We start from the raw sequence: 27,855 nt of genomic DNA, 5'->3' as shown, positions 1-27,855 counted from the left end.
AGCAGTTGACAGTTTAGGGATAGCTGGTGTCTGAAGAAGCTCATGATAAAATTTACAGTTATTTAGAAGAGAAAAATACAGGGAAGGTAGAATTTATCTAAGCATAGTAAGCCTAAGAGAAACAAGGAAAGTTTTACAAAGAAGAACTTCCTGACAGTGAAATGTATTCCAGATAGTATAAGGTTGTTTTTTAAACAAAACTCTGGAAATAGTCTAGTAAGGAAGATTTCTTTATTGGTCTTTTCCTACCTCTATTTATTTATGTTCTCCAGAAGAGCAACGCTTTCTTACTAGCCGGTTAGAAACCCCAGCATTCAGCAAGGATTTGGAAAAGGCTTTATTGCTACGAAAACCTTTATTTTTTGAATGTAGACTCTCCAGTGGTACTTTTTAATGAGTGGTATGCTTGGAAAGCAGTCAGTTGACTGGAGTACCTAAACTCCTGACTGCACCATGCCAGCCGGTGGCAAACAATTGGTATGAGTTGTTTAGAAAAAACCCTGTGAAATAAGAAATAGGGTATGAGATGGTTCTGTTCTGTCTGAGGCTGGAAGGAGCAGGAGAAAATCCGTCACTGTTGTATTTGTGAAACATGGGAGCTGAATTAACAGCGGAATTGGAGAATAAATACTCAGCAGAGAGAGAGATTATTGTTGAGGTACAGAGCCTTAGTCCTGGAAGTGTGACTTAGAGCCAATTGCAAGGAATTCCTTCTCATTGATTTTATAGAGTATTTCTTAATTTTGAAATTGTTGCTAACTGGTTATAGTAATAATAATGGCATGTGTTAGTGTTGTAATCTCTTAAGAGCTCATTTCTTCACATGTCTTTTTATAGAAACATTAATTCATTTGGCAAACATTTTTGTGATGTTCTTTCTAAAATACTGAAGAAGAATATTTTTGCAACTGCTGCTTTGTATATTTTGGGTCTCATGCATGATTTATCACTTACTAAATTTGAAATCCAAATTATGGAGTTGGCTATAGCTATTGCCAGAAAGCAAAATCTGCAGTGCTGGAAAGGACTAAAGAGGTTATCATCATCTTACTAAGCTTCTACCTTTATTGGAACGATAATTGGATTGGAAGTTACTTCCAGCTTTGCAGTCCACAGGTGCTCACTTACAATAGCAAAAGTGTTGTCATTCATCTATAATCGGGACATTATTTTTACTGCAAGTTATTCCAACTTTGCAGTCAGTGGAAACTAACCAGCTATAGTAAAAGTGTTGTCATTCATCTATAACTGGGACAGTACTTTCATCGTAAGTTATTCCAGCTTTGCAGTGAATGGAAACTAACCAGCAATAGTAAGCGTGTTGTCAGTCATCTAAAATAGAAGGGAGAAGAAAGGAGAAAGATGGTCAAAAGACAAAACATAATTGCAGTGGAGTCAGAGTAGAATATTCCCAGGGTTTCAGAACAAGTTTTGCAATTGTTTGCGGGGTGGTAGTGGCATTGCCCCTTAAAGATAAACTGCAAAATGCAAGGTAGCTTTAAATTGGTGAAATCTGGTACAGGCTTCCAACTGAATGGCTACACCACCTCCTTTGGCATCTGCCTACCTAAACTCGGGCCGAATGAAGGGGTACGGTGCAGTGAACACGCTCTGGTAAAGTTGACTCTGCCAGTGTTGGGGCCAAGAAGCGAGATGAGCAGCTGCTTGCGGAGCTCAGTGCAGTTTCAGCTAGATGGTACCAGATAACTAATACCACCTAACTGAGCTAAGTATTTTAAAGCTAGCTCAGGTATGGGAGACTGCAGGGTAGACACCCTCTTAGAGTAACAGCTTTTTTAGGCAAGAAGCCTGCCCCTTTTTTTATGCTACAAGTGCACTGTAGGCACTTAACAATTATTAATAATAACTAATTAATAATGGCCCAAATCCTTGGCTGTGGTTGAGGAACTTAAAACATAACTCATCTGGAGTTGTAAGAAAAGATGGCTTAAAACAATCTTAACCAAATCCTGGGCCAGCTTTGTGCCTGGACTTTCCTCCAGCATAAGATAAAGCAGCAGAGTACAATTTGTTCTAAGACATTAGCAAGGGAGAGCAAAGAACATAATGAATAAATTTTATTGGTAATGCATAAGAAGAATGCAGACTGGTGGCAAATAAGACCATTAGAGGATAAGAGTATAAAATTAGATGGAAAGTAAGAGATGAGATTGGTCTATCGCAGTGGACCTAAATCAACATGTCATCTCAGAAACCACAAAAGTCAGCAACTGAGTGGAGGTGAATGAAAGACAAGGGTCAAAACAACAATCATAATTTACGTGAGTGTCAGAAAAGCATTTTTACACTTAGTACACAATGCATCGATTTACACTTGATAGACAGTACTTACACAAAAAGAAGACTTCAGCCCTCACTGAATAGCCTGCAGCACAATACAAATTCTTTTCATGATAAATATAAGGGTGGAAAAACAATCCCTTTTTATTCAAGGAGTTTTCACTTAAATATTTGAGTCTACTGGGAACAGACTGAAAGACACATACCATACTCCAGACTCATGTCTACAGAGGCTTGCGGTTAGACTTGCTGATGCTATTTGACAGTACGAGGGGCACTATTAGGAACCTTAGAGGAAAGATGCACAGTGGAAAGCTTCAGCTGTTGTTTTCATTCCTCTTTGGAGGTGCCTGATGGAAGATCTATGAATTGTTTACTTCTATAACAAGGAGCAGGGTATGCTGGTAGGAAGAGCTTCACATTCAGGAGTCAAAGGACTGTGTTTGATAGCAAAAGATTTGCTTCCTTTTCTGGTGATGTTGTTTTGCCTTTTTTACAACAAAACAAAAACATTATTCCCTTAAGAAAAGACCTTGCTGGCTATTGTTGTCATTATCTGCTGAGTCACACCAATAATTGTTTATTTTAGCATTCTTAAAGAATTTTAGAGATAGTTTACTCCTCCTCCCCCAGAAGATGGTTGAGAAATACTGCATAATTTCATAAATAAAATAAAGCTAAAGAGTTTTTGGTTGAAAGCATTTCCTTTAATGGTCTGCTATGCAACACTTCAGCAGTTGGCTGACTCATGGCAACCTGAAATTGAAAATGACTTGGGGGTGAGGGAAAGAAAGAGGACAGGAAGAATTACACTAGCCAGTATATTTTAACTATCCATATAGTAGTCTGATCCTCATCTTGTTCAGCTAACCATGACCTCATGGAATTGGTTCAGGCGTCGGCTCTGTGTCCGGTCCAGAGCAAAAGATGTATTTATAAATTAGATTAACATAACCAGTGATGAGAATAATATATTAAATTACCTAGTTCACTTGTGTTTTGATAATCTTAGATGCTAACAGGAGCACACTGTCAGAGCCATTTTCTTTTAGTCCACCATTTTTGGAAAGCCCTTCACTATCACCAGAGAGAAAGTTCATGCTTCGTCGCAGTTCTCTCACTTCTATTATACAGTAAATCGCATTTTCTTCCTATACTAGTTCTATGGAAAATAATCTGAACAAGTGAAATAAAAAAACTTTTCCTTCATATTAAAAAAAACAAACTCTAGGCACATTAAGTAGAAAGTACAATAACCTTCAAGAAACCAAACCCACCAGAAAGATCCACTTCCCTCCACTCCAGAAACCTCTCTGACCGTATATCCTGCATTACGTTATTTACAGGTCATTGAAGGCAAAAGTGATCTTGCATAAGCACTGCTGTCCTAGGACACTGACTGTAGTAAGACATATGAAGATCTCAGCTACTTTTTCCTCTTAAATACAAACAGATTTTCCAAAGAAACAAGGACTGCAAAGTGGGAGATTCTTTCAGAGAAGATGGGAGAAACCTCACTGTGAGAGGAAGAATTACTCTGCTTTTTGAAGCTTTTGGATTTCCCTCATGTCTCCAGAACATTAGTCATGCATCCTCCTCATGACCCTGTATGAAGGGTGATCCATGTTGATGAGATGTGACGGACTCGGCTGGGTTTGCTCAGGAGTAGCCTGCCAAGCCTTTTGCATCTGGCTGATACTAAACAGAAACACATTCACTTCTGGTTTGTGCCTGGGTGAGACATTTCTCTAGCATTCAAAAAGCCTTCATTAGCTGGGTTGTTTGGAGAGGAGGCACACCACACTGCTCAACCTGAGCTTGCTTAGATTTTGGAAACATCTGAACTCTGGTCCTTGGTTCCAGCTCTGCAGCAGAAAATGCAAGAGGGAGGGGTGGCTTTGGTGTATTCTGAGCTGCTTGGATCCGGAGGAAGGAGGGCACAAACACGGTCCTCGGAGACAGATCAGAAGAGCCATGACATGGCTGTGCCTCGTAAGTTGTCAGCAGCCCCAGGTTATTAGCGTGACACCACCAGCCATGAAGGCTTTCTGCCACACTGTTTTTGTCATTGCCAGAAGAAGGGAGAGCTGTGGGAGGTGATGCGGAGGGCATTAACACCCATGCTGTGCCGCTGGAGGATCCCGTCAGCGAACAGCAGAATCGCACAAAGTGACTTGGACACATCGAACGATTACAGCTTGAGAGCACACGGGCCTGCTACAAGAGATTACAGATCTCTCAATGCATAATTCAATATCATAAATATGTACACGACACTAACTCATTTTTCTGCTAGACTACTTTAGTTTCTTGACAATAACATTGCTAAATTGACCTGGAAAGAAAAAAGCACTCAACGTTCATAATGGATTACTGCCCTATATAATTTTGGCTCCCCTCTTTCTCATGTAACTGCTAATACGAGTTACTGCAGATTTAGTGTTTTGTTACAGATTAATTCAATGGGATTTTTTACTAAGCTAGCATCCAGAATGACTTTGCACTTGGTGACATCTGTGATGCCAGCATGCAAAATGATTCTTCTGGCATTTTTACAAATTCTACTGTACCACAGAGTATGTCTTGAGAAATCCAGCTATGACCATATCTGATTTGGCTAGGAACACCACGTAATACAACACAAATAATGATAATAGCTATTTTGCAGGAGTAACAGCTTCTGGCTATTTTCCTTCCCTCTCAGGCAGACTTGTAGCCCGGGCATACTTTCCGTGGTTTTTATATACCTGTCACAGCCAAACTTCTAATTAACTAATATGACCAAACAGTCGTGTCAGAACAGCCACATTATGATCCTGTTTTTTTCTGGTATAGACCAACTGGGATCTTAGAATAGAACCCTCCTTCTTCTGACTGTCTCTGCCATTCCTTCTACTGATATATCTCCTGGAGTCCGTTAGATATACATCTTAGATAGATCTATATAGATACACAGATATATCAGTTAGATATAGATCTTAACATTTATATTTGGCTGCCTTTGAGATATTTTTCACTGTCAGAACAGCTTTCTTTCCAAACCTTTTATTTGGAGGATGTTATGGTGAGAGGAAGCCCAGATCTTAGAAAATTCACGATTCCTTAAGACCTGACATCCATTGTCAGTCATTAGTCCTGAGTATTTGCTGGAAGCAATTAAGATAAATTTATTTACCAGGTTCAGTTGTGTCCCCTTTTCCCAACTGTGTTTACATTGTTGTCAAAGATACCCGCTTAATTTTTAAGAGTATGATGCTGCTTTTCTTCTGATTACTCATCTGCATTTTGTGATTCACCTCTACTGCAACATTTTCATTGACATCATCCCAATGCCAGTAAAAACATATTAATTTTCTTACTAAACTCTTATTCATTAGCTTCAGTTTGAGAGCCTCTCCTTTTTCCTGAAGTAGTATTTTAGAACAATTGACCAATTTTTTTCATTGACTGGCTCCTCTCTTCTGCATTACTGACACCATGAACTACCGGTGGATGCCCCCGTCTCAGACGCCATACTGATCAAGGAAGAGGTTGTATGCATAGCATCAAATAACTGAGATTCACAGTAAAAAAACCCTGAAATGTGTGAGAGCAAGATCTGAAATATATAAAGAAGATATATATGTATTTCTAAAATTCTTTACCTTTTTATACCTAGAAGTCTAGAGATTTATAAAGAAGATACCCATTTATTTTGCACATACATTTTAAATAACTATTCATAATAACTAAATAATTTTAATAACTAAACCCTAGAAAACACTGGTATTTGTTAGGGGGAAAAAATGAAATCAAAGATGCAAAAGAACTAAGACACCTTAGCATCACTGGAAATCGCAAAGACGCTCATCACTTCTATTCACGGAGACAAAAGAGAACGGGCATTTCGGTGCTTGCCAGAACCACAAGTCGGGTTAAAGTTATGCCCTCCGTGCGCTGGATCCGCCGGGGGCACTAAAAGCAGAAGGCGAACCTGCGTTCAGCAGAGGCGCGGGGCTAGGACGGGCGTAGGGCCGGAACACGGCTCCCGCCTTCCCGCCAGCGCGCCCCGGGCCAGCCGCCGCCGAGGGCGCGAGGGGCAGCCGCGGCGCCCGGAGCCGCTCCCGCCCGCCCGGCTCCGGCAGCGGGCTGCGTCTGGCGGCTGCCCCTCTGCACGCACCGAGCCCGGCCCGACCGCTACGCCCGGGGCCGCCGACACGGGCGGGAGCCCCCGGTGCGGGGAGCCGAGGGGCCGCGGTGAGGAGGTGCTCGGGTGGGCACGGGGCCGCTGGGACCGGGACCGGGACCGGAGCCGGGGCCGTGCCGCCAACGCCGCTCCTCCGGCTGGCTAAGGGAGCCTCCCCCGAGGGGCCACCGCCGCCTCACCTGCGGACGGCCCGTCCCGTTCCGCCCCCCCGCGCGGGGGTCGCCGAGCCCCGGTCACCCCCACGGGCGGCGCTGGGCGCGGCCTCCGCCCTCCGTCCCCCGCCCCTTCCTCCCGCCGCACCCCTCGACGCTCCCTCAGCTCCGCTGGTGGCTCCGGCCTCCCCCGCCCGCCTGTTCTCCTCCTCCTCCTCCTCCTCCTCCCCCCCCCCCCCCGCGCCCTTCCCGCGCGTTGGTTCGCTCCTCCCCGCCCCTTTCCCCCACCTCTCCCGTCCCCTCCCACCCCCCGGCTCCCCGCGGTGGTCTGGCCCGGCCCGGCGGCGGAGGGAGCGGCGGAGACGGGCGGGGAGGCGCCGGTGGCGGCGGCGGCCCGGGGGTCTGGCTCTCCCTTGACGCGCCGGCCCCTGTGGAGCGGCGAGGGAGCGGAGCGGGGAGGGAACGGAGCGGAGCGAAGAAGCGGGAGCGGCAGCGGCTCCCAGACCCCGGGCAGCACCATGAGGTGAGGGGCCGGCCCCGGAGCGGTCGGACCGGTGCGGGGTGTGTGTGTGTGTGCTCTGTTATCCCCCTCTTCTAACGGTCCGCAGCCGTGAGGAGGGGGTGGGGGGGTGCTCGGCCGGCGGAGGGGGAGGGGGCCGAGGGGAGCCCCGCGGTGGGGGAGGGGCCCATTGTTAGTGGCGGGTGGGGGAGGGGCGGCCCCGCCGTCTCCGGCCAAGTTGCGCTCGGGGGGCGGCAGATGGGTCCGGGCCGGTTTGGGGAGGGGGGGACACGGACCCGCTCCACCCCCCCCCCACCCCCCCGCGCTGGCGGCGGCACCCCCCGGCGCGGCGTGAGCCCCGGCCGCCCCGCTCCTTTCTTTCTCTCCCGGTGTTGTTTTTTCGCTTCCCCTCCGCCTCGCCCGGCGCGTGTTGCATTGCAGCAGCAGCTGGGCTTTTCCCTCCGCGATCAATAAAGGGGCGCCGGGGCGGGGGGGAGGGGTAAAGGGGGGGATCCCCTTCTCTCGGCAGCCGGGAAAGTGCCTAGTTTGGAGGTTTCGGATGTAAACAGAGAGGTGGACGCGGCTGGGGGCCGGGGGAGGAGGGAGGTGGGCGCCCGCCCGCCTGCCTTCCCGCTGGGGACTCCCGCTCCCCGCCGGCTCATTCATTTGAAGGCGATTTTCTGCCTCCCTGGCCCGCCCCCCCCCCCCCGCCCGTCCATCCGTCTCCCCCCCCCCCAACTCCCTCCCAGATCTTTTTAGTGCCTGCTCTTGTTTCCATAATCTTCCTTCTGGATTGGCGCAGGACCCGGTGAGAAATGCGGCTCGGTAGCCCCAGCGCTGGTCTCTGCCTGTTGGGGGACGGTGTGCTCCCTGTAGGCCTGTCCCCGGGTAAACAACGGGGGAACCGAGCTGCTCTTCTTTTTCTTCCCCTGGAAGATATTGTCTGGCTTGTAGTTGGATTTGAACCTTCTTTGTCTTAAAGATGACCGTAAGTCGTGAGGTCCTTTGGAGTATAGGTTGGCAAGGTTTGTATGGTGAAAATCAGCCCATTCCTCTGCTGCAAAAAGCTGACCATCAGTTAGAATTCTCTGTAAATTACAGTAAAATCCTAATTGCATATTTTGAACTTTAAGGGTGTGTGTCTTCTTCCCAGCTCAGTGTGCGTACACCTTCAGTGGAGAGGGTAGCATTTCAGTGGGAAGCATGGGAACAATCTCCCTGCTGTTTTGTTCAGAATTGTGTTCTGTATTTCCCTCTAGTTTTCTTTGTTAACTGTAAGTATTTACATTCTATGTTATTTTAAGCTTTGTTAGGCTTGTGATAAGTTATTTTCACTTACTCATGTGGCTCATGTAGAAGTCAGATGCCCTGCAAATGAAAAGTTACAACTTACAAAACTCACAGTTTGTATCCACATCCTTTAAAACGGAGGTTTCCTTTTTTTTTTTTAATTATTATTATCTTGACAGTCTTTAACACAATGACCACTGTTAATCTAGCAAGAGTTGGCATAAATATTTTGAGAAGCCCCGTGTAAATTTGGTTATTGTACTGGCAAAAAGTACTTTAGTTGTGCAGTTAATACTGAGTGAAGTAAGCTATACCAGCAAGACTATGCTTTCGCTGATGTAACTGTATGTGCGCTAGGACTTCTGCCAGCTTGGAGGGAGCACAAATATTTCTCTTAACCAGCATAACAGGAAAGTGTCTAGGTTGAACCTACCCTTAGGTTGCTTATTTAGATGTTTGAATAGTTGACTTGAAGCAGTTTGTAAATACAGGCAAATGAATATATTATAGATCTGAAACTTTCTACCTACTGGTGAGTGCAGAGCGTTAAGCTGGTTAATGTCGTTGCAAGCTGGATGGTCGCGTTCAGTGGTCATCAGGTATTTCAGAGAAATATATGACCTCAGGAGTGCTCAGTTCCAAGGCTTTCGAAAAAAGAAGCAAACTGTCTCAATTAGACTATGCAGGCGAAGAAAATGATGTGGTTAAAGGAGTATTTTCTCTCTACAGAGGCACTATTAAATTGACTCAGTTTTGTTTAATTGGTCCGACTCCAGTACAATGGCAAGCTTTCACTGCACGTTCTCTCTTTGGACTTGTTTGGACTAGGGTTGACGGTATATTTCTGAAACATGTTTCAACAATACCTTCACGACGTGTTTTGTTTGGGCAATGCCTTTTAATGTGTAATTGCTGGTCAAGAAGGCAAGTCGTGATGGGGAGGAGTGACAAGGTGGATGAGGCAATCAACTAGTGTTTCTTATATAGCTCCTCTGTTCGCAGGTGCTGTTAAATCTTAGCAGTTAATACTAAAAACATACTTTTGACGCAATATTGATGGTCTCCTGGAATGCATAAACTGCATTCTGCTCTTGCTGTTCTGCAGGTAAGTATGCAGTTGCTGCTCCAAACAACACAAAAAGAAACAAACATTAGAAGTCATTCTGAGATGAGCTGGGGGGTGGGGGGGGAAGCCCTCAGTTTCTGTTCCGTCCTTTCATATGTACATGTGCGAGAGCCTATTCTTCAGCTGTCACAAGCCTGAAATAATTCTGATGATTTCATGTTAAGGTCTTGCATCTTGTCTGAGTGGTTAGCTGGTCAGTTACCAAAGAGCAAACGTTTTCCTTATGCCAAATAAAACTAAACATTGTAGAGAGCATCTTTGTACTATAAAACAGTCAGCAATTCCGTAAGACGCAGCCATCAGCTGTACAAATTGACCACAAGAGTTAATTCTTTTAGAAGTCTGTTTTGTATTCGAATTAAAATTACATGCTATTTGAGTAGCATCTGTTAGGGGTTTTAGGTTGCTGATAAACTTTGAATATTAAGTATTGCAGTTAAATGGTCTAGCCTAAGTATGAAGTTACTTGTTTCAGGAGCCAGCTTGAATAGAGCTTGCGTGTATCTCTCTCCCCCGCTTTAGGTAAACAGTTGATTCCCATGGACACCTGTTGTTCTCATTGTATTGTGGTTAGCTGACTAAGTACTGCTCTTAATATACTTTCCTGAATGCACTTATCTCATAATAGGTATCCAGGAATAGGCATATTCAGTGAGGTTTCCATTTACTAGCTGACTGGAATGTGGTGACGGGGGGAAAAGGTAGTTGAGATCTAGGTGATAGCACAATTTGGTGGCCCGGTTCTAGTAATAGAACCCATCGTATTCGTGCAAGAACATGTGTGAACAGACTTTTATTGAAGCATATGGTGAAACCTGTATTACAGAACTCTCCTGCTAGAGCTGGGATTCTACAGTGAAGGTTAACGGATTTCTCTTAAGTTTTTACTTTTTTTTTGTTATGTAGCTCATTTTGTATGCTAACTCCAATAAAAATAAATGAGCTTTCCAAGATACTGACTTTTTTTTTAATCAAACTGTACAGCCTTCTCGTGGGATTACTGCATCCATTTCTTTGTGTGGGAAAGAATTGTTTTTCATTAGTGTGCTAGTCAGAAAGCAGACTGCTTAGTCTGGTTTCATTACCCAAGTTGCAGGAACTGGGAAAGAACAGTATTTTTTAGAATTTTTAAATCTAGTATTTCCAGAGCCCAGTATATTAATCTGTGTTTAGGATGGGCTACTGTGCATATCATATGTGTGAATATTCATTCTGTATTTAAATAGGGCAAGCAGCTAACTTCTTACAGATTTTTGCCTTTTTAGAAAATCATGTCGTATCCTTACTTGTGTTTTCAAGGTAAAAAGCTACATTTGTTGTCTCTAAACCATATTAAAATTTTTACTTACTTACATTCACCAGCTTTTCTGCTCAAGTATGTTGCTTTAGCATGTAATTCATGTTATCATTTAAAAGTCAGTGCCTGGCTTAGTAAGCCTTCATTATATTTTAAACATAGTGCTAGGATATCCAATACCATACTCACTGGGGTTTTTTTTAAGTCTTTAATACATGAGTGAAAGCCCACAGCAGAAGTAACAAAACATGTACCTTCATTAGGACTAGGAATTCTTGAAGGAACCCACACGCGTTTCCCAGGGTTTCCAGAAAAGTGGTATAACAGCATCGTATTATTAGTGACAGTATGGTTCGGTCTGCTGCAATAACTGCAGTTATTTAAGGTAATAAATACCAGAGTAGCAGAGCCATTAATTTCAATGGTGGCATTAAGTTATTGTGTACATCAAGATGTAGGGTAACGCTTTGGAATTGTATTAAAACTAAAGCAAAGGCACTTGCACAAATAGCATATTTGAAGCAGAAAGCTTAATTTAGTTGAGAAATATTTGACAAAATGTTGGAAGTGCAGTTAAATTAGGCTGGATACGCATAACTGCAACCAATATAGTTCCTAAAATTGCTCATATCTCAAGAGTAAAATTGGTGGTGTAGGCAGGTTTTTTTTTTTCCTTTTCAGGTGAATGCAAGAGTTCAGGTTACTTTCCTTGTTCTTAAGTAAACTAACAGATGGACTGAGTCATCTGTCTGATAGAAGTGCAGTCTTCAGCTAGCAATTTATTTGTGACAGTTGCAAGTAATTTTTGGACGGGTTGTTTCTGCCCACCTGATATGGAATTTGACAACTGTTTTGCCCTCAAGGTCCCTGGATAGTTTAGTGAATTATTTTGGTAGTAAAAGTATAAGTCTTTAAAAGATTACTGTGTGAATGGAGGGTGTGGGGATCAGAATACAATTTTTTTAGAAAAAGCTATTTATGGTCATCTGAGCAATTATGTTGTCAGCCTCTAAAAATTAGAAGCAGTCTGGGAGAGTGTGTAATTCAGGAATGCTCTCTGGAAGGGTATGTACAAGTTTTTTTCTTGACTCTGATTCAGGGTGTCATGTTTGTTGTTAGAGGTCAGAAAACAAGACCCAGTTGGTTAGTGCCCTACTTCAGACCACTATAGCATAAAAGTATTTTTTTTCTAGACTTCCATAAAAAGGAGAGGAATTATTCTTCCAGCACCTGTTTCAGCGGATGCTTTGCTAGCATGCTTATGCCCTAAGTGATGTATCGTGGCACTGCCTTAGGCTTGTGATTGGAAATACTTAGTAATGAGAACTGCTTCTTGCCATGCCAGTGCATTTTGTGCAGAACTATTGTAGAAGTAGGTTATTGAACCACTGGATAGAGTAATCTGCTTTCATTACTAGAGAGCAAATGTATTTTGTGAAACAGATATTATTCCCTTCTGTACTTTGACCTTTCATCTAAAATTGCTCTTGATAGTTCATGCCTGCTTCCACTCAGCAGTGTAGAAATACATGTGCCAGCTCTCTAAACATCCAGACATGTTTAGGTTTTAAGAGTGCTGTAGTGTTGAGAGAAAGCAGAAGATATGTGCTTTTTATGTTTGATTCAGAAAATTTGACTTTTAGTAGTAGCTAAAAGTAAATGTGGCAGAGACAGAAGCCACACAAGCCTTGTTGAACAGCTTCAATATACTTAAGTAGGTGGTGCCTACCTCACTTCCCCACCCCACCCCTGCCTTTCCCTGCCAGTCCTGGTGAATTGTATAAAACTACCTTGTGTTCTTGGGCAGTTGGCACCTCTCTTGGGATTAATACGGGAGCATTTTGTATCTGTCAGTAGTAAACCTGCCAGTGTTTTGTGTCCCTACTGTCCCTCCCCTGCCCTAACTTCCCATGTGTTCTCACAAACCTGGAAAATAATGAGGTTTGTGTATAGCTTTTTTGGTTGAATAATGTGCAGAATCTTTTTTCCCTTTTAGAAATGGCTGCGCTACCTTATTTTAACTTCCCAATTTTCTAACCTAAGAACTAAAACCATGCATCTAAGTAACTGAGTTGGAAGTAGTTTTGTTTTAAAATGCTCTGTACCAGTACAGGTTTTAGAGGAAAATGTTGAGTTTTATTTCAGATACTCATAATTAATTGTTCTATGACTTATTACAAGTCTCCTTTGCTGTAGCTGTTTCATGACTGTTTAAAAAGTTCCAAAAAAGAATGCAAAAGTCACGCTTACCACCTTGTGACAGTGTTACGCATGTGCTGCTTCTAATGTTATAGTTCTGTGGACACTTAGGGACAGCTTATGGAACTGCTCCTTGGGAGGTGATTTGACATTCTTCAGGGTTTACTGCCCAAATGCTAGTGATGGCCCGGTGGAGAAAACAGGACTGTTCAGTGTGATGTGAGATGAATTGTCAATCTACTTTGGATTAGTCTTTCCAGTTGAGCTGCTAATAATAAGCACATGTTTTGGGAATCAATGCACAAGTTAATGTGAGGAGTTGAAGTAAGATTCTCTTGTTCTTCATAAGTAATCTTTAGGCAGGGCTCATTAAAAGAAAACACGATCAATATTCAAGCAAGAAAAAATACCTGCTCTTAGTTTCACACACTGAAAATTCTCTGGGCAAAGCTGGCTTATATAAAGGAAGAATAGTAAAAAGTGTTTCAGTTTAGTCTAAAACTAGTATGCTTCTCTAAGTGTGTAGGTTGGTGTTGTGGTTTTTTGTTTTTAATTTTTTTCCTTTTTTGTTTTTTCAATTATGATAGAGAAAGGTGCTGACACCCAGTGAAGCATGGGGGAGAGAAGTGGAAACTGATTGCACTCCAGAGGGTGGTACAGAAATGCTACTTTGCTGGACTGGTGTGTTGCCAGAAATAACTCTCTAAACTCCTAGCTTGGAGCACAAACAAGATTGGACGGATTTTGTTTCAAATGTTCTCTATTCTTTTGTTATTCTTCACAAATTTGAAACTTCTTTTCAGTTTCCTGAATCAGGTTACTAAGTAATCTATACTTACTGCTATTCCCATAAAGAAGGTGAGGGTAGGTTGTTGCATGTTCTAAGCGTACCAGCTGCCTAGTTTAAAAAATAAAAAGCTTTAAAACTTGGAATTTATCAACATAGTAAAAGAACAAGGGTTATCATTGGTACAGCTAGAGCCTTTATTATGCCTTAGTTGCAGTTTTATAGCAACCAGAGAAATATTTCAGTTTTCTTTCTAGAGGAAATCAGTTTCTGTGTGTGTGTCATTCTCCTTAAAGGAACTTCCTAAAATATAGACTAATACTTGAATTTTTTTTTAGGCCACTGACTGCTGTTGCTTTATTGCTGGTTACTGTACAGTGATACCAGGTTTTTAACTGAAACACTTTGAAGGGCATGTAGTTGAGGGAACACTTTATTGTGGTTTCATCTGGTTACTGGTAAATGCTTTTATATTTCAGTTGTACAGACCAGTATTTGTCTCCATATGTGGTCATATCAGCTAGAATTGTATATTTGGTGGAGGCTTCTGCTGCAGTTGCTTTTTTTTTTTGTTCATATTGCATGGGATTGAAAGTGCACATACTAAATGGGAAGATGATCAGGAATCTGTTGTAGTTCATGTATTTCCAACAAAACTTTCAGTACTGCTGTATTGGTGGTGTTTTTAATGGCATTGGTGGAAAGAGGAGGTTGGTATTTTTAGGTTCCATTCAGCTTTCTAGTTGGCCTTGCAGATGTGACTTAAGCATATGCTCTGAGTAAATCTAGGCCTTGAACCTGGTAGTGTTGCTACTTAAAATCACTAGCTCTTGAAATAGCTTTTGTTAAATAAGTGTTTTTCAGGTACCAAGCTTCCAACTCTAGGCTCACAAGAATTTTTCTTTTCTAGCCACTGTAAATGTTCATGCCAGTAATGCGTTACAATGAACAATATACACTGCTACTTGTTTTGAAAACTTGTTTTCTCTGTATATTTTAGTGTTCTATAAAAATATCTTTCCTGTGCTTCACTTTCTTTTAAAAGCTTGGAGTCTTTTATAAACAGTGCCTAGCGATGTGTACATCTTTTATTTCCTCTCCTGTGTTGAACTCTTGTTGATATCTCAGGAAAGTGTGTGATCCTTTTGGCAAACCTTGGTCTGTTAAACAATGCTGACTCTTCTATAGAAGTACTCAGACTAAGTTAATGGAACTTTTTTTTAAAACTCGTTGGATTTGTACTTAAAATTGAACACAGTGAAGCTTTGCTAGAAAACCTGTACTGTGTTCTTGAATGTATTTACAAAGCCCATTTTTAGAAAACTGCAGTTGGCTACTGTGGATTAAGTTAAATGGACTTTACAACTTCAGAATAAACATTGTTATCTGTTGTCTGAAATAGATGGTGTGGCCAGAACAACAAAACAGTGAAACCTAATCCGAATGAACCTAATTATGGCAGAGAGAGTAAATCTAAGTAGTGAATGACAGCACCGTTATGAAAATGATCGGTGGTGAAGCTCAGATGGAACATATTACTTAAGAGCAGGCATAGTTTGGTTGTAGTTATGTACTACTTTAGCAAAAATACTGATTTTCTTTGTTTGGTGGTTTGGTTTTTTTTTTTTTTTGGAAATTAGGTTTAGAGGTACTTTTCTAGCTCCGCATATTCCTCCTTTGCAAGGAGTCTCTGAATATAGTCAGAACTGGGGAAGCTACTATTATATTTTAATTTACTGTTATACACTGATGTATTCAGTTGAATCATTTTGGTATGAGTAGAGCAGGAGGATGGTGCATGAAGTAGCTGATACTTTTATCTCCATTCAGCCTGGTGTATATATATGAAATAAGAGAGGACTGCCTTCCTAGTCAGATATGAACCATCTAGTCTGAAATGGAATATGGAGACAGTAGTTGCTACTTTGCTCTGTTTGAGGGGTGAGCGAAGGCATGAAAGACCTATCCAGGTCAATGTTTTTCTGACCAAGAGAAGGCTGAGGAGATAGGTTAATCTTAGAAAGCTAGCAGGGTATTCATGTCTAATTGAGAGTAGGAGGAAGAGTGGATGAGTGGCTAGAGCACTTGAGTAGTAAGTTGTTGCTAATAAACTTAAGCAGAAGTTGAATCCAGTACTTCAGCTGCTTCTTCAGCGTTACATGTTTTGGAGAGTAATTGAGAATGATGTTTCGGAGCATTTCAGTGGTTTCATGGGGTTTTTAGCTACTGTCTAGAAATGCAGTAATAGGTTTCACATGGAAATTTTGACTTGAGCTTGAGGGAGAAGACCTAAACATCAAGTACATAAAAAAAAAAAAAAAAGTATACAAATTTTGCATCCTAAAGATCTTGTTCTGTGATCTCAAGGACTGTGGTGGTACCATTGTTCCAGTTTCCGCGATATGTTGTGATGAGTCTAGTACCCTTTAGTTTAGTGATCGGCTCAGTTAACTGCGTCATATATGAATTATTTTAAAAATTATTACTGCTGAACTTTACGTCTGACCTTACAACTAAGTTGTGAGGTGAAGAAATCTGGACTGCTGGGTTCAGGGACTTCATTTTGTATTTTGCCAATATCTTAGTCCTTTCATGAAGTTTGGAAGGATAGCTCATCTCAGCCTTCTTGGTTTGGTGTACTATAAAGACAGCTTTAAAAGCAAAGGGTATTCCTGTGTATTTTTTTTGTTTGCTGTATATTTCTTATTCACTGATAGAACAGTTCTATGTTCCTGTAATTGACACTGTTTCCAACAGTAGCTAAATCTACCAATGGATGGCAGTAAGATAGCCTGCAAGACAACCTTTCTGTTTGTGAACGCTGTTGCTGTAGCTGTGTTGCTCTAAGGATATAAACAAGACAAAGGTTTTATAAGGAGAGGCAATATCTTTTGTTAGATCAACTGCTGCAGTGGTGGGTAACAGGACATAGGGCAACCTTTCAGACATTCAAGAGCTGAGTTCCTGAGAAAGTTATTCAATTCTTTGGAGACACCATGTGGAGATTTTGTACTGTGTGAGTTGTTGCAGGCATGTTGCATATACAGGTAAATGTTGCTGTGTGTTTCGTTATTTTATAGGTAGCTTGTAGTTTTGATGTCTGACCTAGTGGCAGTATTTGGTATAATTCTTATTTCAAAGAATAATGAAGTAGGTGCTTGAAAACAGGTAAGCACCTGTAGGATACTATTTAAATTGCCATTTGTTTTTGTATTACTCTGCAAACATGATGTCTGCATAAAGGAAGTGGAGATTGTATTGCAGAGAAAAAGGTCGAAAAAAGTAAAACTGAAAAAACTTTTCAAATGTTACTGTTCCTGTGTGAAAGTGTATTTTCCTTTGAAGTATCTGACTACTGGGAATAATTTTTTTGGGGGGAATGCTCAGAGTGCTTTGTTTGAGGGGCCCATCTGTGGTGGTGTTGTGTGGATGTGGTCTTGGTCACTAGTGTGACTTGTGTATAGTAGATCTGTAAGATGCAGATAAAAGTGGATTGCGTTGCAAGGGTTGCATTTTAGACATGACTAATGCTTAATAATACTTAATAGCAGGATTTTATTTTTGCCCTCTTGAAGCCCCTAGTTAGTCATCACAGGATAGAAGAGCGTACAGTTAAGCCAGTTCTAAATACTCTGAATATCTTGCCTTCAATTTGTGTGCATCCTTTTCTTTGGGAAGATGGATGTAAACCAAGCAGCCTTTCCTCTTGCACTCCTCCCTGCCCAACAATGAAAAGAAAACACTGTTTTGGATACGTACTGTTAACCTCTGTGTGCTGCCTGTGTATGAAGGTGTTCACTTGTTTAGGATTCCCAATATTTGATGCATGGCAGGTATCTGATTTCTGTCTAGCCCATTCTGTGGGTCCCTAGCTCTGAATAAAGAGGGAGAGAAGTGACCGTATGGTACGAGAAATCCTTTGCTGGTTTGAACTGGGAAGTGTTTGTAAGCTTGTTCAGTAATGGTCCACTTTGCGTTATCTATCTTAACTTTTTTCCTTAACTTGTTCTTCTAAGTAAATTGCACATATTTTGTAAGTGATGTTAGCATGAATTCTGAGCTGTTAGTATAACTCCTGGGAATGCTTTCAGGTTTGGTGATTTATATAGTGGCAATCTAGGTATTTAACATCCATATACTTGAAATCTTGCATTTTTCCTTCTGAATTGAACTAAGCTCCCCGTCTTCAAGTAGGTCTGCATTTGGGGTGGGTGTAGGGAGTGGACTCACCCCAAAGCCCAGTCATTAGATAATTTTGTTGTAACTCTCAGGGAGCTTACCCTGGTCTTGTCTGGCAACGGGGAGGGTGTTTAAAAAAAAAACAACACCACAAAACAAAACCCCAAAAAACAAACAACAAAAACCCCCAAAGAAAAAGAAAACTGAGAGGGGAGTCTCCCCGATTTGGTGTTGCATATTTTCATGTAACTTATGATGTATCCATTTCCCAACCAGTTGAGTGACCATAATTTTCCTATTCTCTGGGGAAGGGATTTTATGCAGTTCATACTGTCTTACAAAAAACTTTCTCTCCCGTGAAGAGGAACACAGTTTAGGTGTCCTCACATAGCTTAGCTTCAAAAATTCGTAACAGATCTTAAATTTGAAGTAGTTTGGATTGATGGTAATTTTTATTTTTTTGTAAAACAAAACCAGCCTCCAAAACACACATAACACAAAATGAAGCAAAACTATTTAGAAATAAAGCCACTGGCTTTTCTGCTAGAATTTGAGAGCTTTAATTTTTTTTTTTTTTACATAGTATGACAGAAATCTGATATAAAATGATGAAAACATTCCAAGCTTAAGAATGGAAATTTTATGCATCTAAGAACTTTTCCTTGGACATTACTATGGAGTTAAAATGTTGCTGGCCATATGCACTGTAGTAATGAATTTTCTCTCAGCAGCACCATACCCCACAATCATTTAAATGCACAGAATCATTTTAACATAAAACTGAGAAAGTGCTTTTTGGTGAGATTGTAAACAAGGGTAGTGTTTATGTGGTGGATGGTCTGTTCCTCAGGAAGGCTGGGGTTAATTGTAGCTTGGCAAGTGGGGAAAAAAAAGTTCCATATTGTTTTTCTGCAGTAGATTCCTGTTGCTATGCAACAAACAGAATGTCACTTAGTACAGGGTATATTAAATTTGTATTCCCGGCACATATCTCGGCACGTTCATTTTATACTTTAACGGGAGGGTATGGTTCTGACTTCCTCTAGGACTGTAGTATGAAGTATATATTTGACTTTATATTCTGGTGCTTGCTGTAGCTGCGGTGACGTCAGTGTACTTGCAGAGCCTTTCTTTGTTTCTGGATGGATGGGACACCTGTGCGACACAATCAAGCTTCCAACCAGATGAAAAGGGGTGGCGGTTATCTTCCCCGAGATGGGTTGGTATTGCCAAGCAACATGTTGAGACCTCAAAAGGGAGAAATTTCTTGTATGGAAAAAAATCTTTGGGTATGAATTCTGAAAAACCTTTAAATGTGATGCAGAGAAAGTTAATGCAGATGGCACTGTATGAATCCTTAAACCAAAAGATCCAGTTAATTTCTAACCGTTAGAATTAAGTTTGATATTTGCATATGTTGATACCTCCTTTCTCTACCTTCCCACTCCCCCCAGTGCTAAAACCAACCAATCTCAGCATCCAAACTCTTTACATTCACTCTAGATAGATTCTGGAACAAATGCTTAGGGCGTGTTTGGGAAAATTACCTTCTATGGCTCTGGAACCAGTAATTAAGTAATGGACAAACAACAACAGCTGGTAAGGTATTATTTTATAATACGGTTAGGCTTCCGTAGTGGAAAAGAAGGCAAAAATAGTATTTGAAAGCCAGAAGGATGTTAATTTGTCTGTGTTTCAAAGGCTGTTATGCGATACAGATGACTGAAATACAGAAACTTGAAAGCTGTGGATTTTTAATATGGTGCTTTTAAGAATAAAATGCATGCATTGTGTCTTGTGCTATGATGTTCATCCTATATAATAATCCATCTTATTTTAAGCAATTCTCTGAATTTTGTTGTGGATTTTGAAAGCAAACTTACAAAATCTAAGCTGAAATTTAGTTAGATGCTAACACTAGCAGGTCAAATACTGTCACTTTTTCTGCCTGTATACAACAGCATATTTCAATTCTAACATATCTTTAAATTGTCAGTCTGAAGTAGATTTATAAGTAGCTTTTTTTTTTTATTTTATTGTTGATTTACTTAAACGTGTGGCTTCTTAATAAAGCAGAAGTCAAAAGGAAGAGTCAAAATGAAGTTAGGAAAGATTTGAAACATCTCTCAGTACTGTTCTCTTGCTCATTTTGCCAAGGGGATGCCTCTAATATATAAAGCATCATTAAAGGAGCAAGCAGCCTTTAATAATACCATTTTCTTTCTTGCGGTCTGCTGCTTAATTCAGAGCTCAATGCCAGAGCCTTGCATGCCTGTTTCCAGGCAGACCCAATAAAAACCGTTTCTCTGTGTACACAAAGAGAACCTGATGCAACCTAAAAAAATTCTTATGGCATTCTATATTTGAGATCAAACCTGAGCTCTGTTACCGAGAAATGATTTAAAGATGTGGATGGGGGTGTTTGGGGGCTTTTAGCTTTATGTTTGGGAGGGTGAATCCTTGCTTCTGTTGCAGAACTGTTTGGCAAGAATGAGAGTACTGCCTGTGGTTTTCAATGCTATGATGACTTGTTTTAATAGTATCTTTTGGCACAGGAAACAGCAGGAATTCGTAAAACTGCCTCCTCTTCTTGAGGGGGGGAGGGCAGAAAGTAGTTTAATTGTGAAGCTAACAGTTTCATCTATAACTTTAATGAAACAAATTTATTTTAATATGTAGAATGGAGAAGTTCTAGGATATGCACAGGAAATTTCCCCATTTGAGACATGAGTAGTGCATTGGTAGGCTATGTAGGTAAATCTTAAAGGAAGTCAAAGTAGAAAATGGATGTTCTAAAAACACTCTGGTCGTAGGACAAAGAGCATTTAACTTTTAAATGCTTTAAAATACTGATCAACTCATTTTTATCTTCAGGTGTCTAAATTACCCATCCACTTTTCTTATTGGATCCTAAATCCAAATGTAATGCTGTGGGAATAATCTCTTAACTTCTGTTATCGTGTAGCCCACCCTCCCCTTTTTCCTCCAAGTCTAGTAACAGCGATGATTTTGCTGACAGCATTCAGAGCTAAAGTAAATCTCCACAGAAATTTTCCATGTGTAACTTTGTGATGGAGAGCCAAACGATTGAGAGCAAAAATTAGCAGCTAGGAGCAAATGCTGTTTAAAATATTTTTTCCTTTTGTTCTCACCAATCTTTTCTTCCTCACTTTTTTTTTTCTTTGAGGAATTTGTACTGCTGTGTTTCGTAGTATAATGGAGTAGCAATCCAAAATGAGCAACAAGATGCAGCAGGTGAAGCAACAAATAATTTCCATGTTATGGTTGCCAGATGAAAGTAATCAGTGTATGGGTAGTGCATACTATTTTGATTTTTTTTTCCTTTTTTTGAAACTCGGGTGCTATGATGCTATAAATAGGGCTGTTACAAAATAGTCAGCTTTTCATATCCATAATTTTCTGCCCCGAACTGAAATTAAATTGGGGCAAATTCTGTAGATTTGATACAATTAGTCCAAAGTTCTGTTTGGCTGTTGGAAAGAAGTGAACGCATTCTTTATGTGTGTGGGCTCAGTCACACTAGCCTACCAGCTCTTGGTCATTAATACCTGTATGCATACACTATATGCAAATTATGTAAAAAGAATGTGGAAGCATGTGAATGATTATATGCTATTTTTCCTCCCTTACAATAGATGCTGGATTCTGGTTTGCAGAAAGAATTAGTTTGCGGTTTGAAGGCTGCTTTTTCTGTTTTAGATTGTCTTTCTCTTGCAGAGGCTGGAAAATCTGTAATGAATGAGGTAGGAAACTGCCTCAGCTCAGTGTTTTGTGCAAGAACTGACTGCTGCTTATTTTTTAAAGAGTTCCTGTCCTTTGGTGTTGGTTGAGTTATTCAGAGTTGTCAGGGATGTTCATTAACTATGTCCTGACTTGTTTTCTTATTGACTAACTTAAGACTGTGGGCCTGATCTCTCAAAACATTAAACTATTCAGTATATACCTTTATCCTTCAAAGCACAGAGAATGTTATATGGCCACTGAAGACAAAGGGCCCTACATCATCTTGGATTAAATGATTGACATCAGAGGACTTGGTACTCCAGTTATTGTCCTTCAGCTCTCCAGTGGAGGAAACAGCTTCCCATCTGTTTCTCCTTTAATTTCCAACTTCTGATAATTCTTAGAAAATAAGCATGTTCAAGTTTGAAGCTCTCAAATGCTCTTTTATGACACTCTGCTTAAACCACGAGTAACTATTGAATTTGGTATTCAGAACAAGTTTTTGATTGATGTGTAAAAAACTTCACTATATGCTGAATAATGAAGAAACCTACTAGCTGTTCATTTACTCCTCAGTCCGTCTATCCTAAGTCAGAGGTAGTCTGAGAAAAAAGATGGGAGGGGTGAGAGGACTAAGTATGTAAGTAAAACTTTTTAATGATTTTAGAATGGTAAGTCACTCCTTCTCATATATAAGCAACCAGAACTTCTGGTTGTTCTTAACTCTTGTACTTTTTTTAATTCTGAAGGTTATTTTTTTAAACTGTATTACAGTGTAATTTCTCAGGTTCTTTAAAAATTGAAATAATAAGCCAACTGTAATGTGCTGTGATATTTGAAATACACGTAGATTTGGAACAGCTAGACTCTCAACCACATGTGCTACCTAAAATCAGTGTAACTCTTGGTAGTTCTTGTTCTGCTGGTAGAGCATGCACATGAAGGAAACTGAAACTGTGGTTACAACAGTGTGTGCTTACCAGAGAGGAACACTGTAACTGCAGGGATCTACGTTCTGCTCGTATGGTGCTTAATCAGAGTTGCTAACTTTAACCAAACTAAGATCCATTGATATTTATTTGTTAGGTTTTATGATAGGACTAGGAAGAACCTTGACACTTAGTGCAGTGTTCTAGTGTTTTTTGTGGATTAGACCATGTGGCTTTTTACAGAGATGCTTTGAATTGGTCTATCTTGGTCTCTCCTTCACCATATAACTGGAAGACAGGTAATGTTCACCTGTCATATGAGACAGTCCACTCCATGTGACTCCTTTTAGATACTGGGAGGTGCAACTGCTCTGTAATGGATGATGGAATGGGTCACTTCTGTATGTTTTGACTACATGGCAGATACAGACCTGGCTATAAGGAGGAAGGTGGTGTGGTACCCTCAGAGCAGCAAGGAACAGATTTTCAGAATAACTTTACATGCTCTCTGGCTATATCATGGGAGGCTCTGAGGAAGAATGATGCCAGGGACTAGTTTGGGCAGAGGTTTCTTGCAGACTGTGGTCTGTAGACTGCATTTTGGGCACCTCAGTTAAATGTATCACCCCTATCAGGAAACCTATTTCCATTCTGAATTATCTTTGGAGTTTTTGTCTCACTGCGTGATTTAAAACTTTCCTTCCGTATATTAAGGCTTCCATACTCACTAACTGTGGATGGTAGAGAACAGTTTATTCTCTTTGAAGCTACCTGTAGCGTATGTGAGGGTTTGTTTCTTCTAAGTCTTTTCCAGATTAAAATCACCAATTTCACTAATCTTTCGTTGTGGGCTGGGCTGTTTTTTAGACCTTCTGCCAGTTGTTACTCTTCTATTGGTCTACATGATTTGGAAGCCAAGGCCGATTGACTAGTCTGTCACATGCTGATTTACATCTGTTCGCTGGAATATATCTGAATGTAGACCTGAACTTTTTTTCCCTCCAGTCAGTTTTCCAGGATGCTGGTATTATTCAGAATTCCTACTCTGTCCTCCTTCTTTCTGCTTACATCTTCTTCTGGGCTTCTGTCCCCTCTGATGATAGCAATCACACTCTTCCATTTCTTTATGGTTCTGCTGCAGCACAGGCATTGCAAAAATTGCACTTGATATATCTACTCAGAGTATAGTGTCGATAGCTGCTATCTGAATACGGTCTGTTCTCCTTGCAGTAATTTTTGTGTATATCTTATGAAAATGCCCTGTAAATTCTGTCAAGAACCAAGTCATAGTACAGCATCTGCTACTTCTCTGTGGTAATTAGTGTAGGACTCCAGAAGACCGAGAGGAAATAAAAAACTTATTTCACATTATTAATTCTTAAGTAATGTTGAAGATGTAGTTGTTATCCATTAGCAGATTTTTACTAATAGTTTGTGCTGCTGGTTTTTTTAGGATTCAAGTTAACCGTAGAATCTTTATAAACCTGACAGCTTGCTTCCTTCACCACTCAGAACCTTGCATCTGCTCTGAATGGAAACCACTGGGCCACAGGCTTCTGCAAATCTGGTCGACATCCCTCCATGGTCTGAGGCTCTAAATGCTAGCCGAAAATACAGTGGTAGTAATTTCAGGGAAAATTTTGCTGAGTCTCTCCTCAGCTTGGAATGGAATCTGTTCAGTCTAAGCCCAACAACTGCAATCTTCTGAAAACTGAGGCTTGTAGCTATGACGTTCAGGCTTTTCTCATGGGGAAAAAATCCGTAGTAAATGCAGACTCAAAGTATACAAAAAAAAGTCATCTGTTGTGGTTGAAGCTTGCAAATTTTTACACAGTTGAAAACATGAGCTTTGTAAAAAGCAGCGTGGAGCAATCTGTTGCTAGCATCACAGATAGTATTGCAGAGAAAAGACTAGAGTGTAAAGAGTGAGAATGATACGAGATTCCCTGGTAACGTTTGAGGCATCGCGTTGAGAAGGATTACCCTCTTGGGATCCAAGTAGGATGTAACAGTTTATGGGGTAAGCTCTGGGGGTACAGCCTACTGATAATAACCTAAAAGAGGAGGGGGGTTGGTTTTGCAGGAGTAACCCTCTTTTTACCATAAACTCTTGTCTTGCTATAGTTACGCAACCGCAGTATGTTTCAGGTTTTGTTCCCTTACCCGTGGTACCTGTGTGTCATAGGTGCCTCATTAAAATCCTTTCTGTTTGACCCAGGCTGTTGTTTGCTGCAGTGGACTGTAGCCAAATTCTGTATTGAATCTGAAATGCTTGAACTTGCTCTGACTTTCAGGAGCAGCTCCAGAGTTTCATCAGAATTAGGTATATTGTTGTAACAGGAATCTACAGAGTTTAAAAACCTTCAAGGAAGTCTAGTGAGTTAAGAGAATATTTTGTGACTTAGAGTCAGTATGTGCTTCTCCTACAGTATAAGCTAGTTGTTTTTAGAGTAAAATGTTTTACTTGAAAATAAGTCTCTGACTGAAGCTGTTTTGTTTTGTACCATGAGAATTAATTTTGCTGACATGTGATTAGCAGTAGTCGTGGCTTCTGCACCTAGCAAAAATACTACCTGAAAAGATGGACACAGTTTGCCTTCTTTGTACACGGCCTATTTGTGTTTCATAGCAGCCTTAAGTGTTGGAAATACTGCAACACAGTGTTATCAAATACTAACTTTTTGTAGCTAGTTGGTACGTTTAGGGGCTGGGCTCCTGAACTGGTAATAATGGATTGATTACTTCTAGAAACTAGCTGAATTGTCATACTGACAATTTTTAATGAAAACTTCTATCTGCAAAATGGCTCAAAAATGTGGAAATCTTTTCATTTTGCTTTCCTTTTGTGTTGCAACAAGCTACTATTTGTAGTTATGGTCTTTTCATGGAGTTCCTTTAATCTACTCTACATTGCTGAGTATCCTTACGTTTAAGTGAGTAACTTCGTGCTGCTTGTCTCCCTATCGGATGCTAGGCTTAAAACGCTTTGTAGATAATACAGAAGAACAGATCAAAAAAGGGAATGAGAGTGGGGAGAGTGCCTGGTCTTTTTGTCCAGCTCTAGCAAATGAACATACAGAAAGAATTTAACTTCCTGTAGTAGGGAAAATCCAGAGGTGTGAGGCAAGTGACCATTTTTCTTAACAGTAGCATCACATTCCTTTCAAAAAATGAGTGCTGCTTTTCGTTCTGACCTGTACATCTTAACTAGCAGTGCCAGCAAAGACACAAATGAAAATCTGCAATAGATATTTGTGTTTTAAACCTCTGTGAGCAGAGTTCTTAATGAAACAAATGCTTTCCCTGTTCACTTGGCAGTTACTGTCTTTCTGTTAGCTCAACCTGCCCAGTGCGCTTTCCAGATGATACCTGCAGATGGGGTGATGGGCAGAACATCCACAAGGCAGTCTTTATAGCTTGGGTTTGTAGCCTCTATAGGTTGTGGAGCTACTACCAAAAAATTCAATATGGTAAAGAGGACTTGGTTGGTAGTGGAGTTTTCCAACTTGTGTTAATGCATATAGCCATTCTCCTTGTCTTCTGTGTTTTACCTCAATAACTTAGATCAGTTCAGGGTTTTGGAACTTGATTATGCTCGGTCAAAATAAATGTTGTTTGTGAAGCTTTTTTATCTGATCTGTGCTTTGCCTAAACTTCAGTAGATGTTGATGAGTGATGCCTAGCACTTGCTAAAATTGTAGTTCATTGTGAGCTTTGGAAATTAGAATCGTATTTTTTGTCTAAACTGTATATCTGCTTTTTTGCTCTAATTCTTGTCTCAAAAGTTTTGAAGTTAATTGAACATTATTATTGAACATTATTTTTTGTAATGCCATTTAAAACTATTTTTAAAAATGCTGGTTTATCCTTATAAAGATCTTTATTTTTCTTCTGTGATTGGGGTTAACTGGACAAACCTCAGCTGAACTATCAATCCTAAATCTAGTTTGCATTTTTAAAATTTTCTGATATGTCTTGTTTGAATAACGCGTTCTTGTCTGAAATGGGAGCTTTTGTTTCCTAGCTTTAGAATGGCTTGATCTACAGTTCAGGCAAGGCTTGGTCAGCTCAAACCACTTTAGAATCTATTTGCTTACACTTGTCTTCAGAGATTATAATTTTAAAAGCCATTTTAAAAAGTGGCTGCAGGCTACAGAAGCCCCAAGACTTGCCCAGCAGTTGGGGAGAACTTCGGTAACATAGCCTGTGTACTCCGTGTGACTGTGGTGAAAAATGCTGGGATTATTTGCAGCTCTGTTTGATCTGTGGAATGCACTGCATCTATTGTTAGCTCTCCGGCTGAAGCAAGAGCAGGAGTTGTTTTTCTCTTTTGACATTGTCTAGCCAGACCTGCTGCACTGCTGTATCAGTCTTGAGTAGTTAAAGGTGATAGTATTGGCAGACTTCCCATCCTTTTAGTAGCTGTGGGGGAGCTGAGATGTGGGAGACCATAACTTACGTGGTTGGTTTTGCTTTTAAATTCTTAAGACAACTGCAGGCAGTCTATCTCTAGAAGCCTATAAAGTTCACTGTGTTCAGTTCTCCTGTTCAGTTTAGAGTCTTTTGGAAGTATAAGTGCTCTTCCTGGATAATTCCTTACCATGGAGATTAAACGCTGTGTTTTTGTGTGATAGTAATGAGGACAAGATTGTTCACATCTAGCCTGTAAATACAACCATGTCACTAACCCACGTATGTGTGCTTCTTTGCTGCTGCCTGTTACAGAAGAGATCATAATCTCTTTTTCTTCAGTCTAAAATTTGGATACTGAACTCTTCACAGTCTCATTGTGGAGTGCACACAGATCTGTTTGTTGTATAAAATTCGTAGTCTGCATTGTACTTCAGCGTGTTGTCTTTTTAAATTTCTTACATCTGATAATATGCTATTAGGGGCATGTAGCAATGCTTTTCTGATGTTGCTTGATAACTAGAGAACAGGGGTTTTAGGGTCTTGATTTAGGATGAGTGTTCTGTTATGAAATATTAGATAAAACTATATCAAAAGTAGGCTAGCAATAGATTACCTATGAAATCATGCAAATGGGTTTGAAAGTCGTTATATCTAAAATCAATGCCAGGTTAAAAAAAAGAAAGCTTGCGAAGATTTCCCCATCTCCGAGCAGCGTGTCTGTTTATTTAAACCGGGACTTCCTTCTGACTACTT

General features: G+C 40.6%; 1 protein-coding gene and 1 long non-coding RNA gene across 7 annotated transcripts in view; one reads left to right on the top strand and one right to left on the bottom strand.

Moving 5' to 3' along the window:
- Positions 1-2,062: 2,062 nt before the first annotated feature.
- Positions 2,063-6,871, bottom strand: LOC135312492 (uncharacterized). Its single transcript, XR_010372047.1, has 2 exons — positions 3,285-6,871; positions 2,063-2,789 (listed from the first exon to the last, which is right to left on the bottom strand). It is a non-coding gene; the product is annotated as an uncharacterized LOC135312492 (long non-coding RNA).
- The window catches only part of ENAH (ENAH actin regulator), a 95,171-nt gene continuing 73,956 nt past the window's right edge, over positions 6,641-27,855 (top strand). The window contains exon 1 of one of the 6 annotated variants that reach the window (XM_064446350.1): positions 6,641-7,162. In XM_064446350.1, the coding sequence (XP_064302420.1) occupies positions 7,158-7,162 (5 nt within the window). In that variant the 5' untranslated portion in view covers positions 6,641-7,157. The remainder of the gene's footprint in view (positions 7,163-27,855) is intronic. The other 5 variants (XM_064446349.1, XM_064446351.1, XM_064446352.1 and 2 more) reach the window with 5 other exon arrangements.

The sequence above is a fragment of the Phalacrocorax carbo genome, chromosome 3 (assembly GCF_963921805.1).
Source record: "Phalacrocorax carbo chromosome 3, bPhaCar2.1, whole genome shotgun sequence".
Lineage (NCBI taxonomy): Eukaryota > Metazoa > Chordata > Aves > Suliformes > Phalacrocoracidae > Phalacrocorax > Phalacrocorax carbo.
Note: the sequence above shows the minus strand (reverse complement) of the source record. Positions and strands in the feature narration are given on the sequence as shown.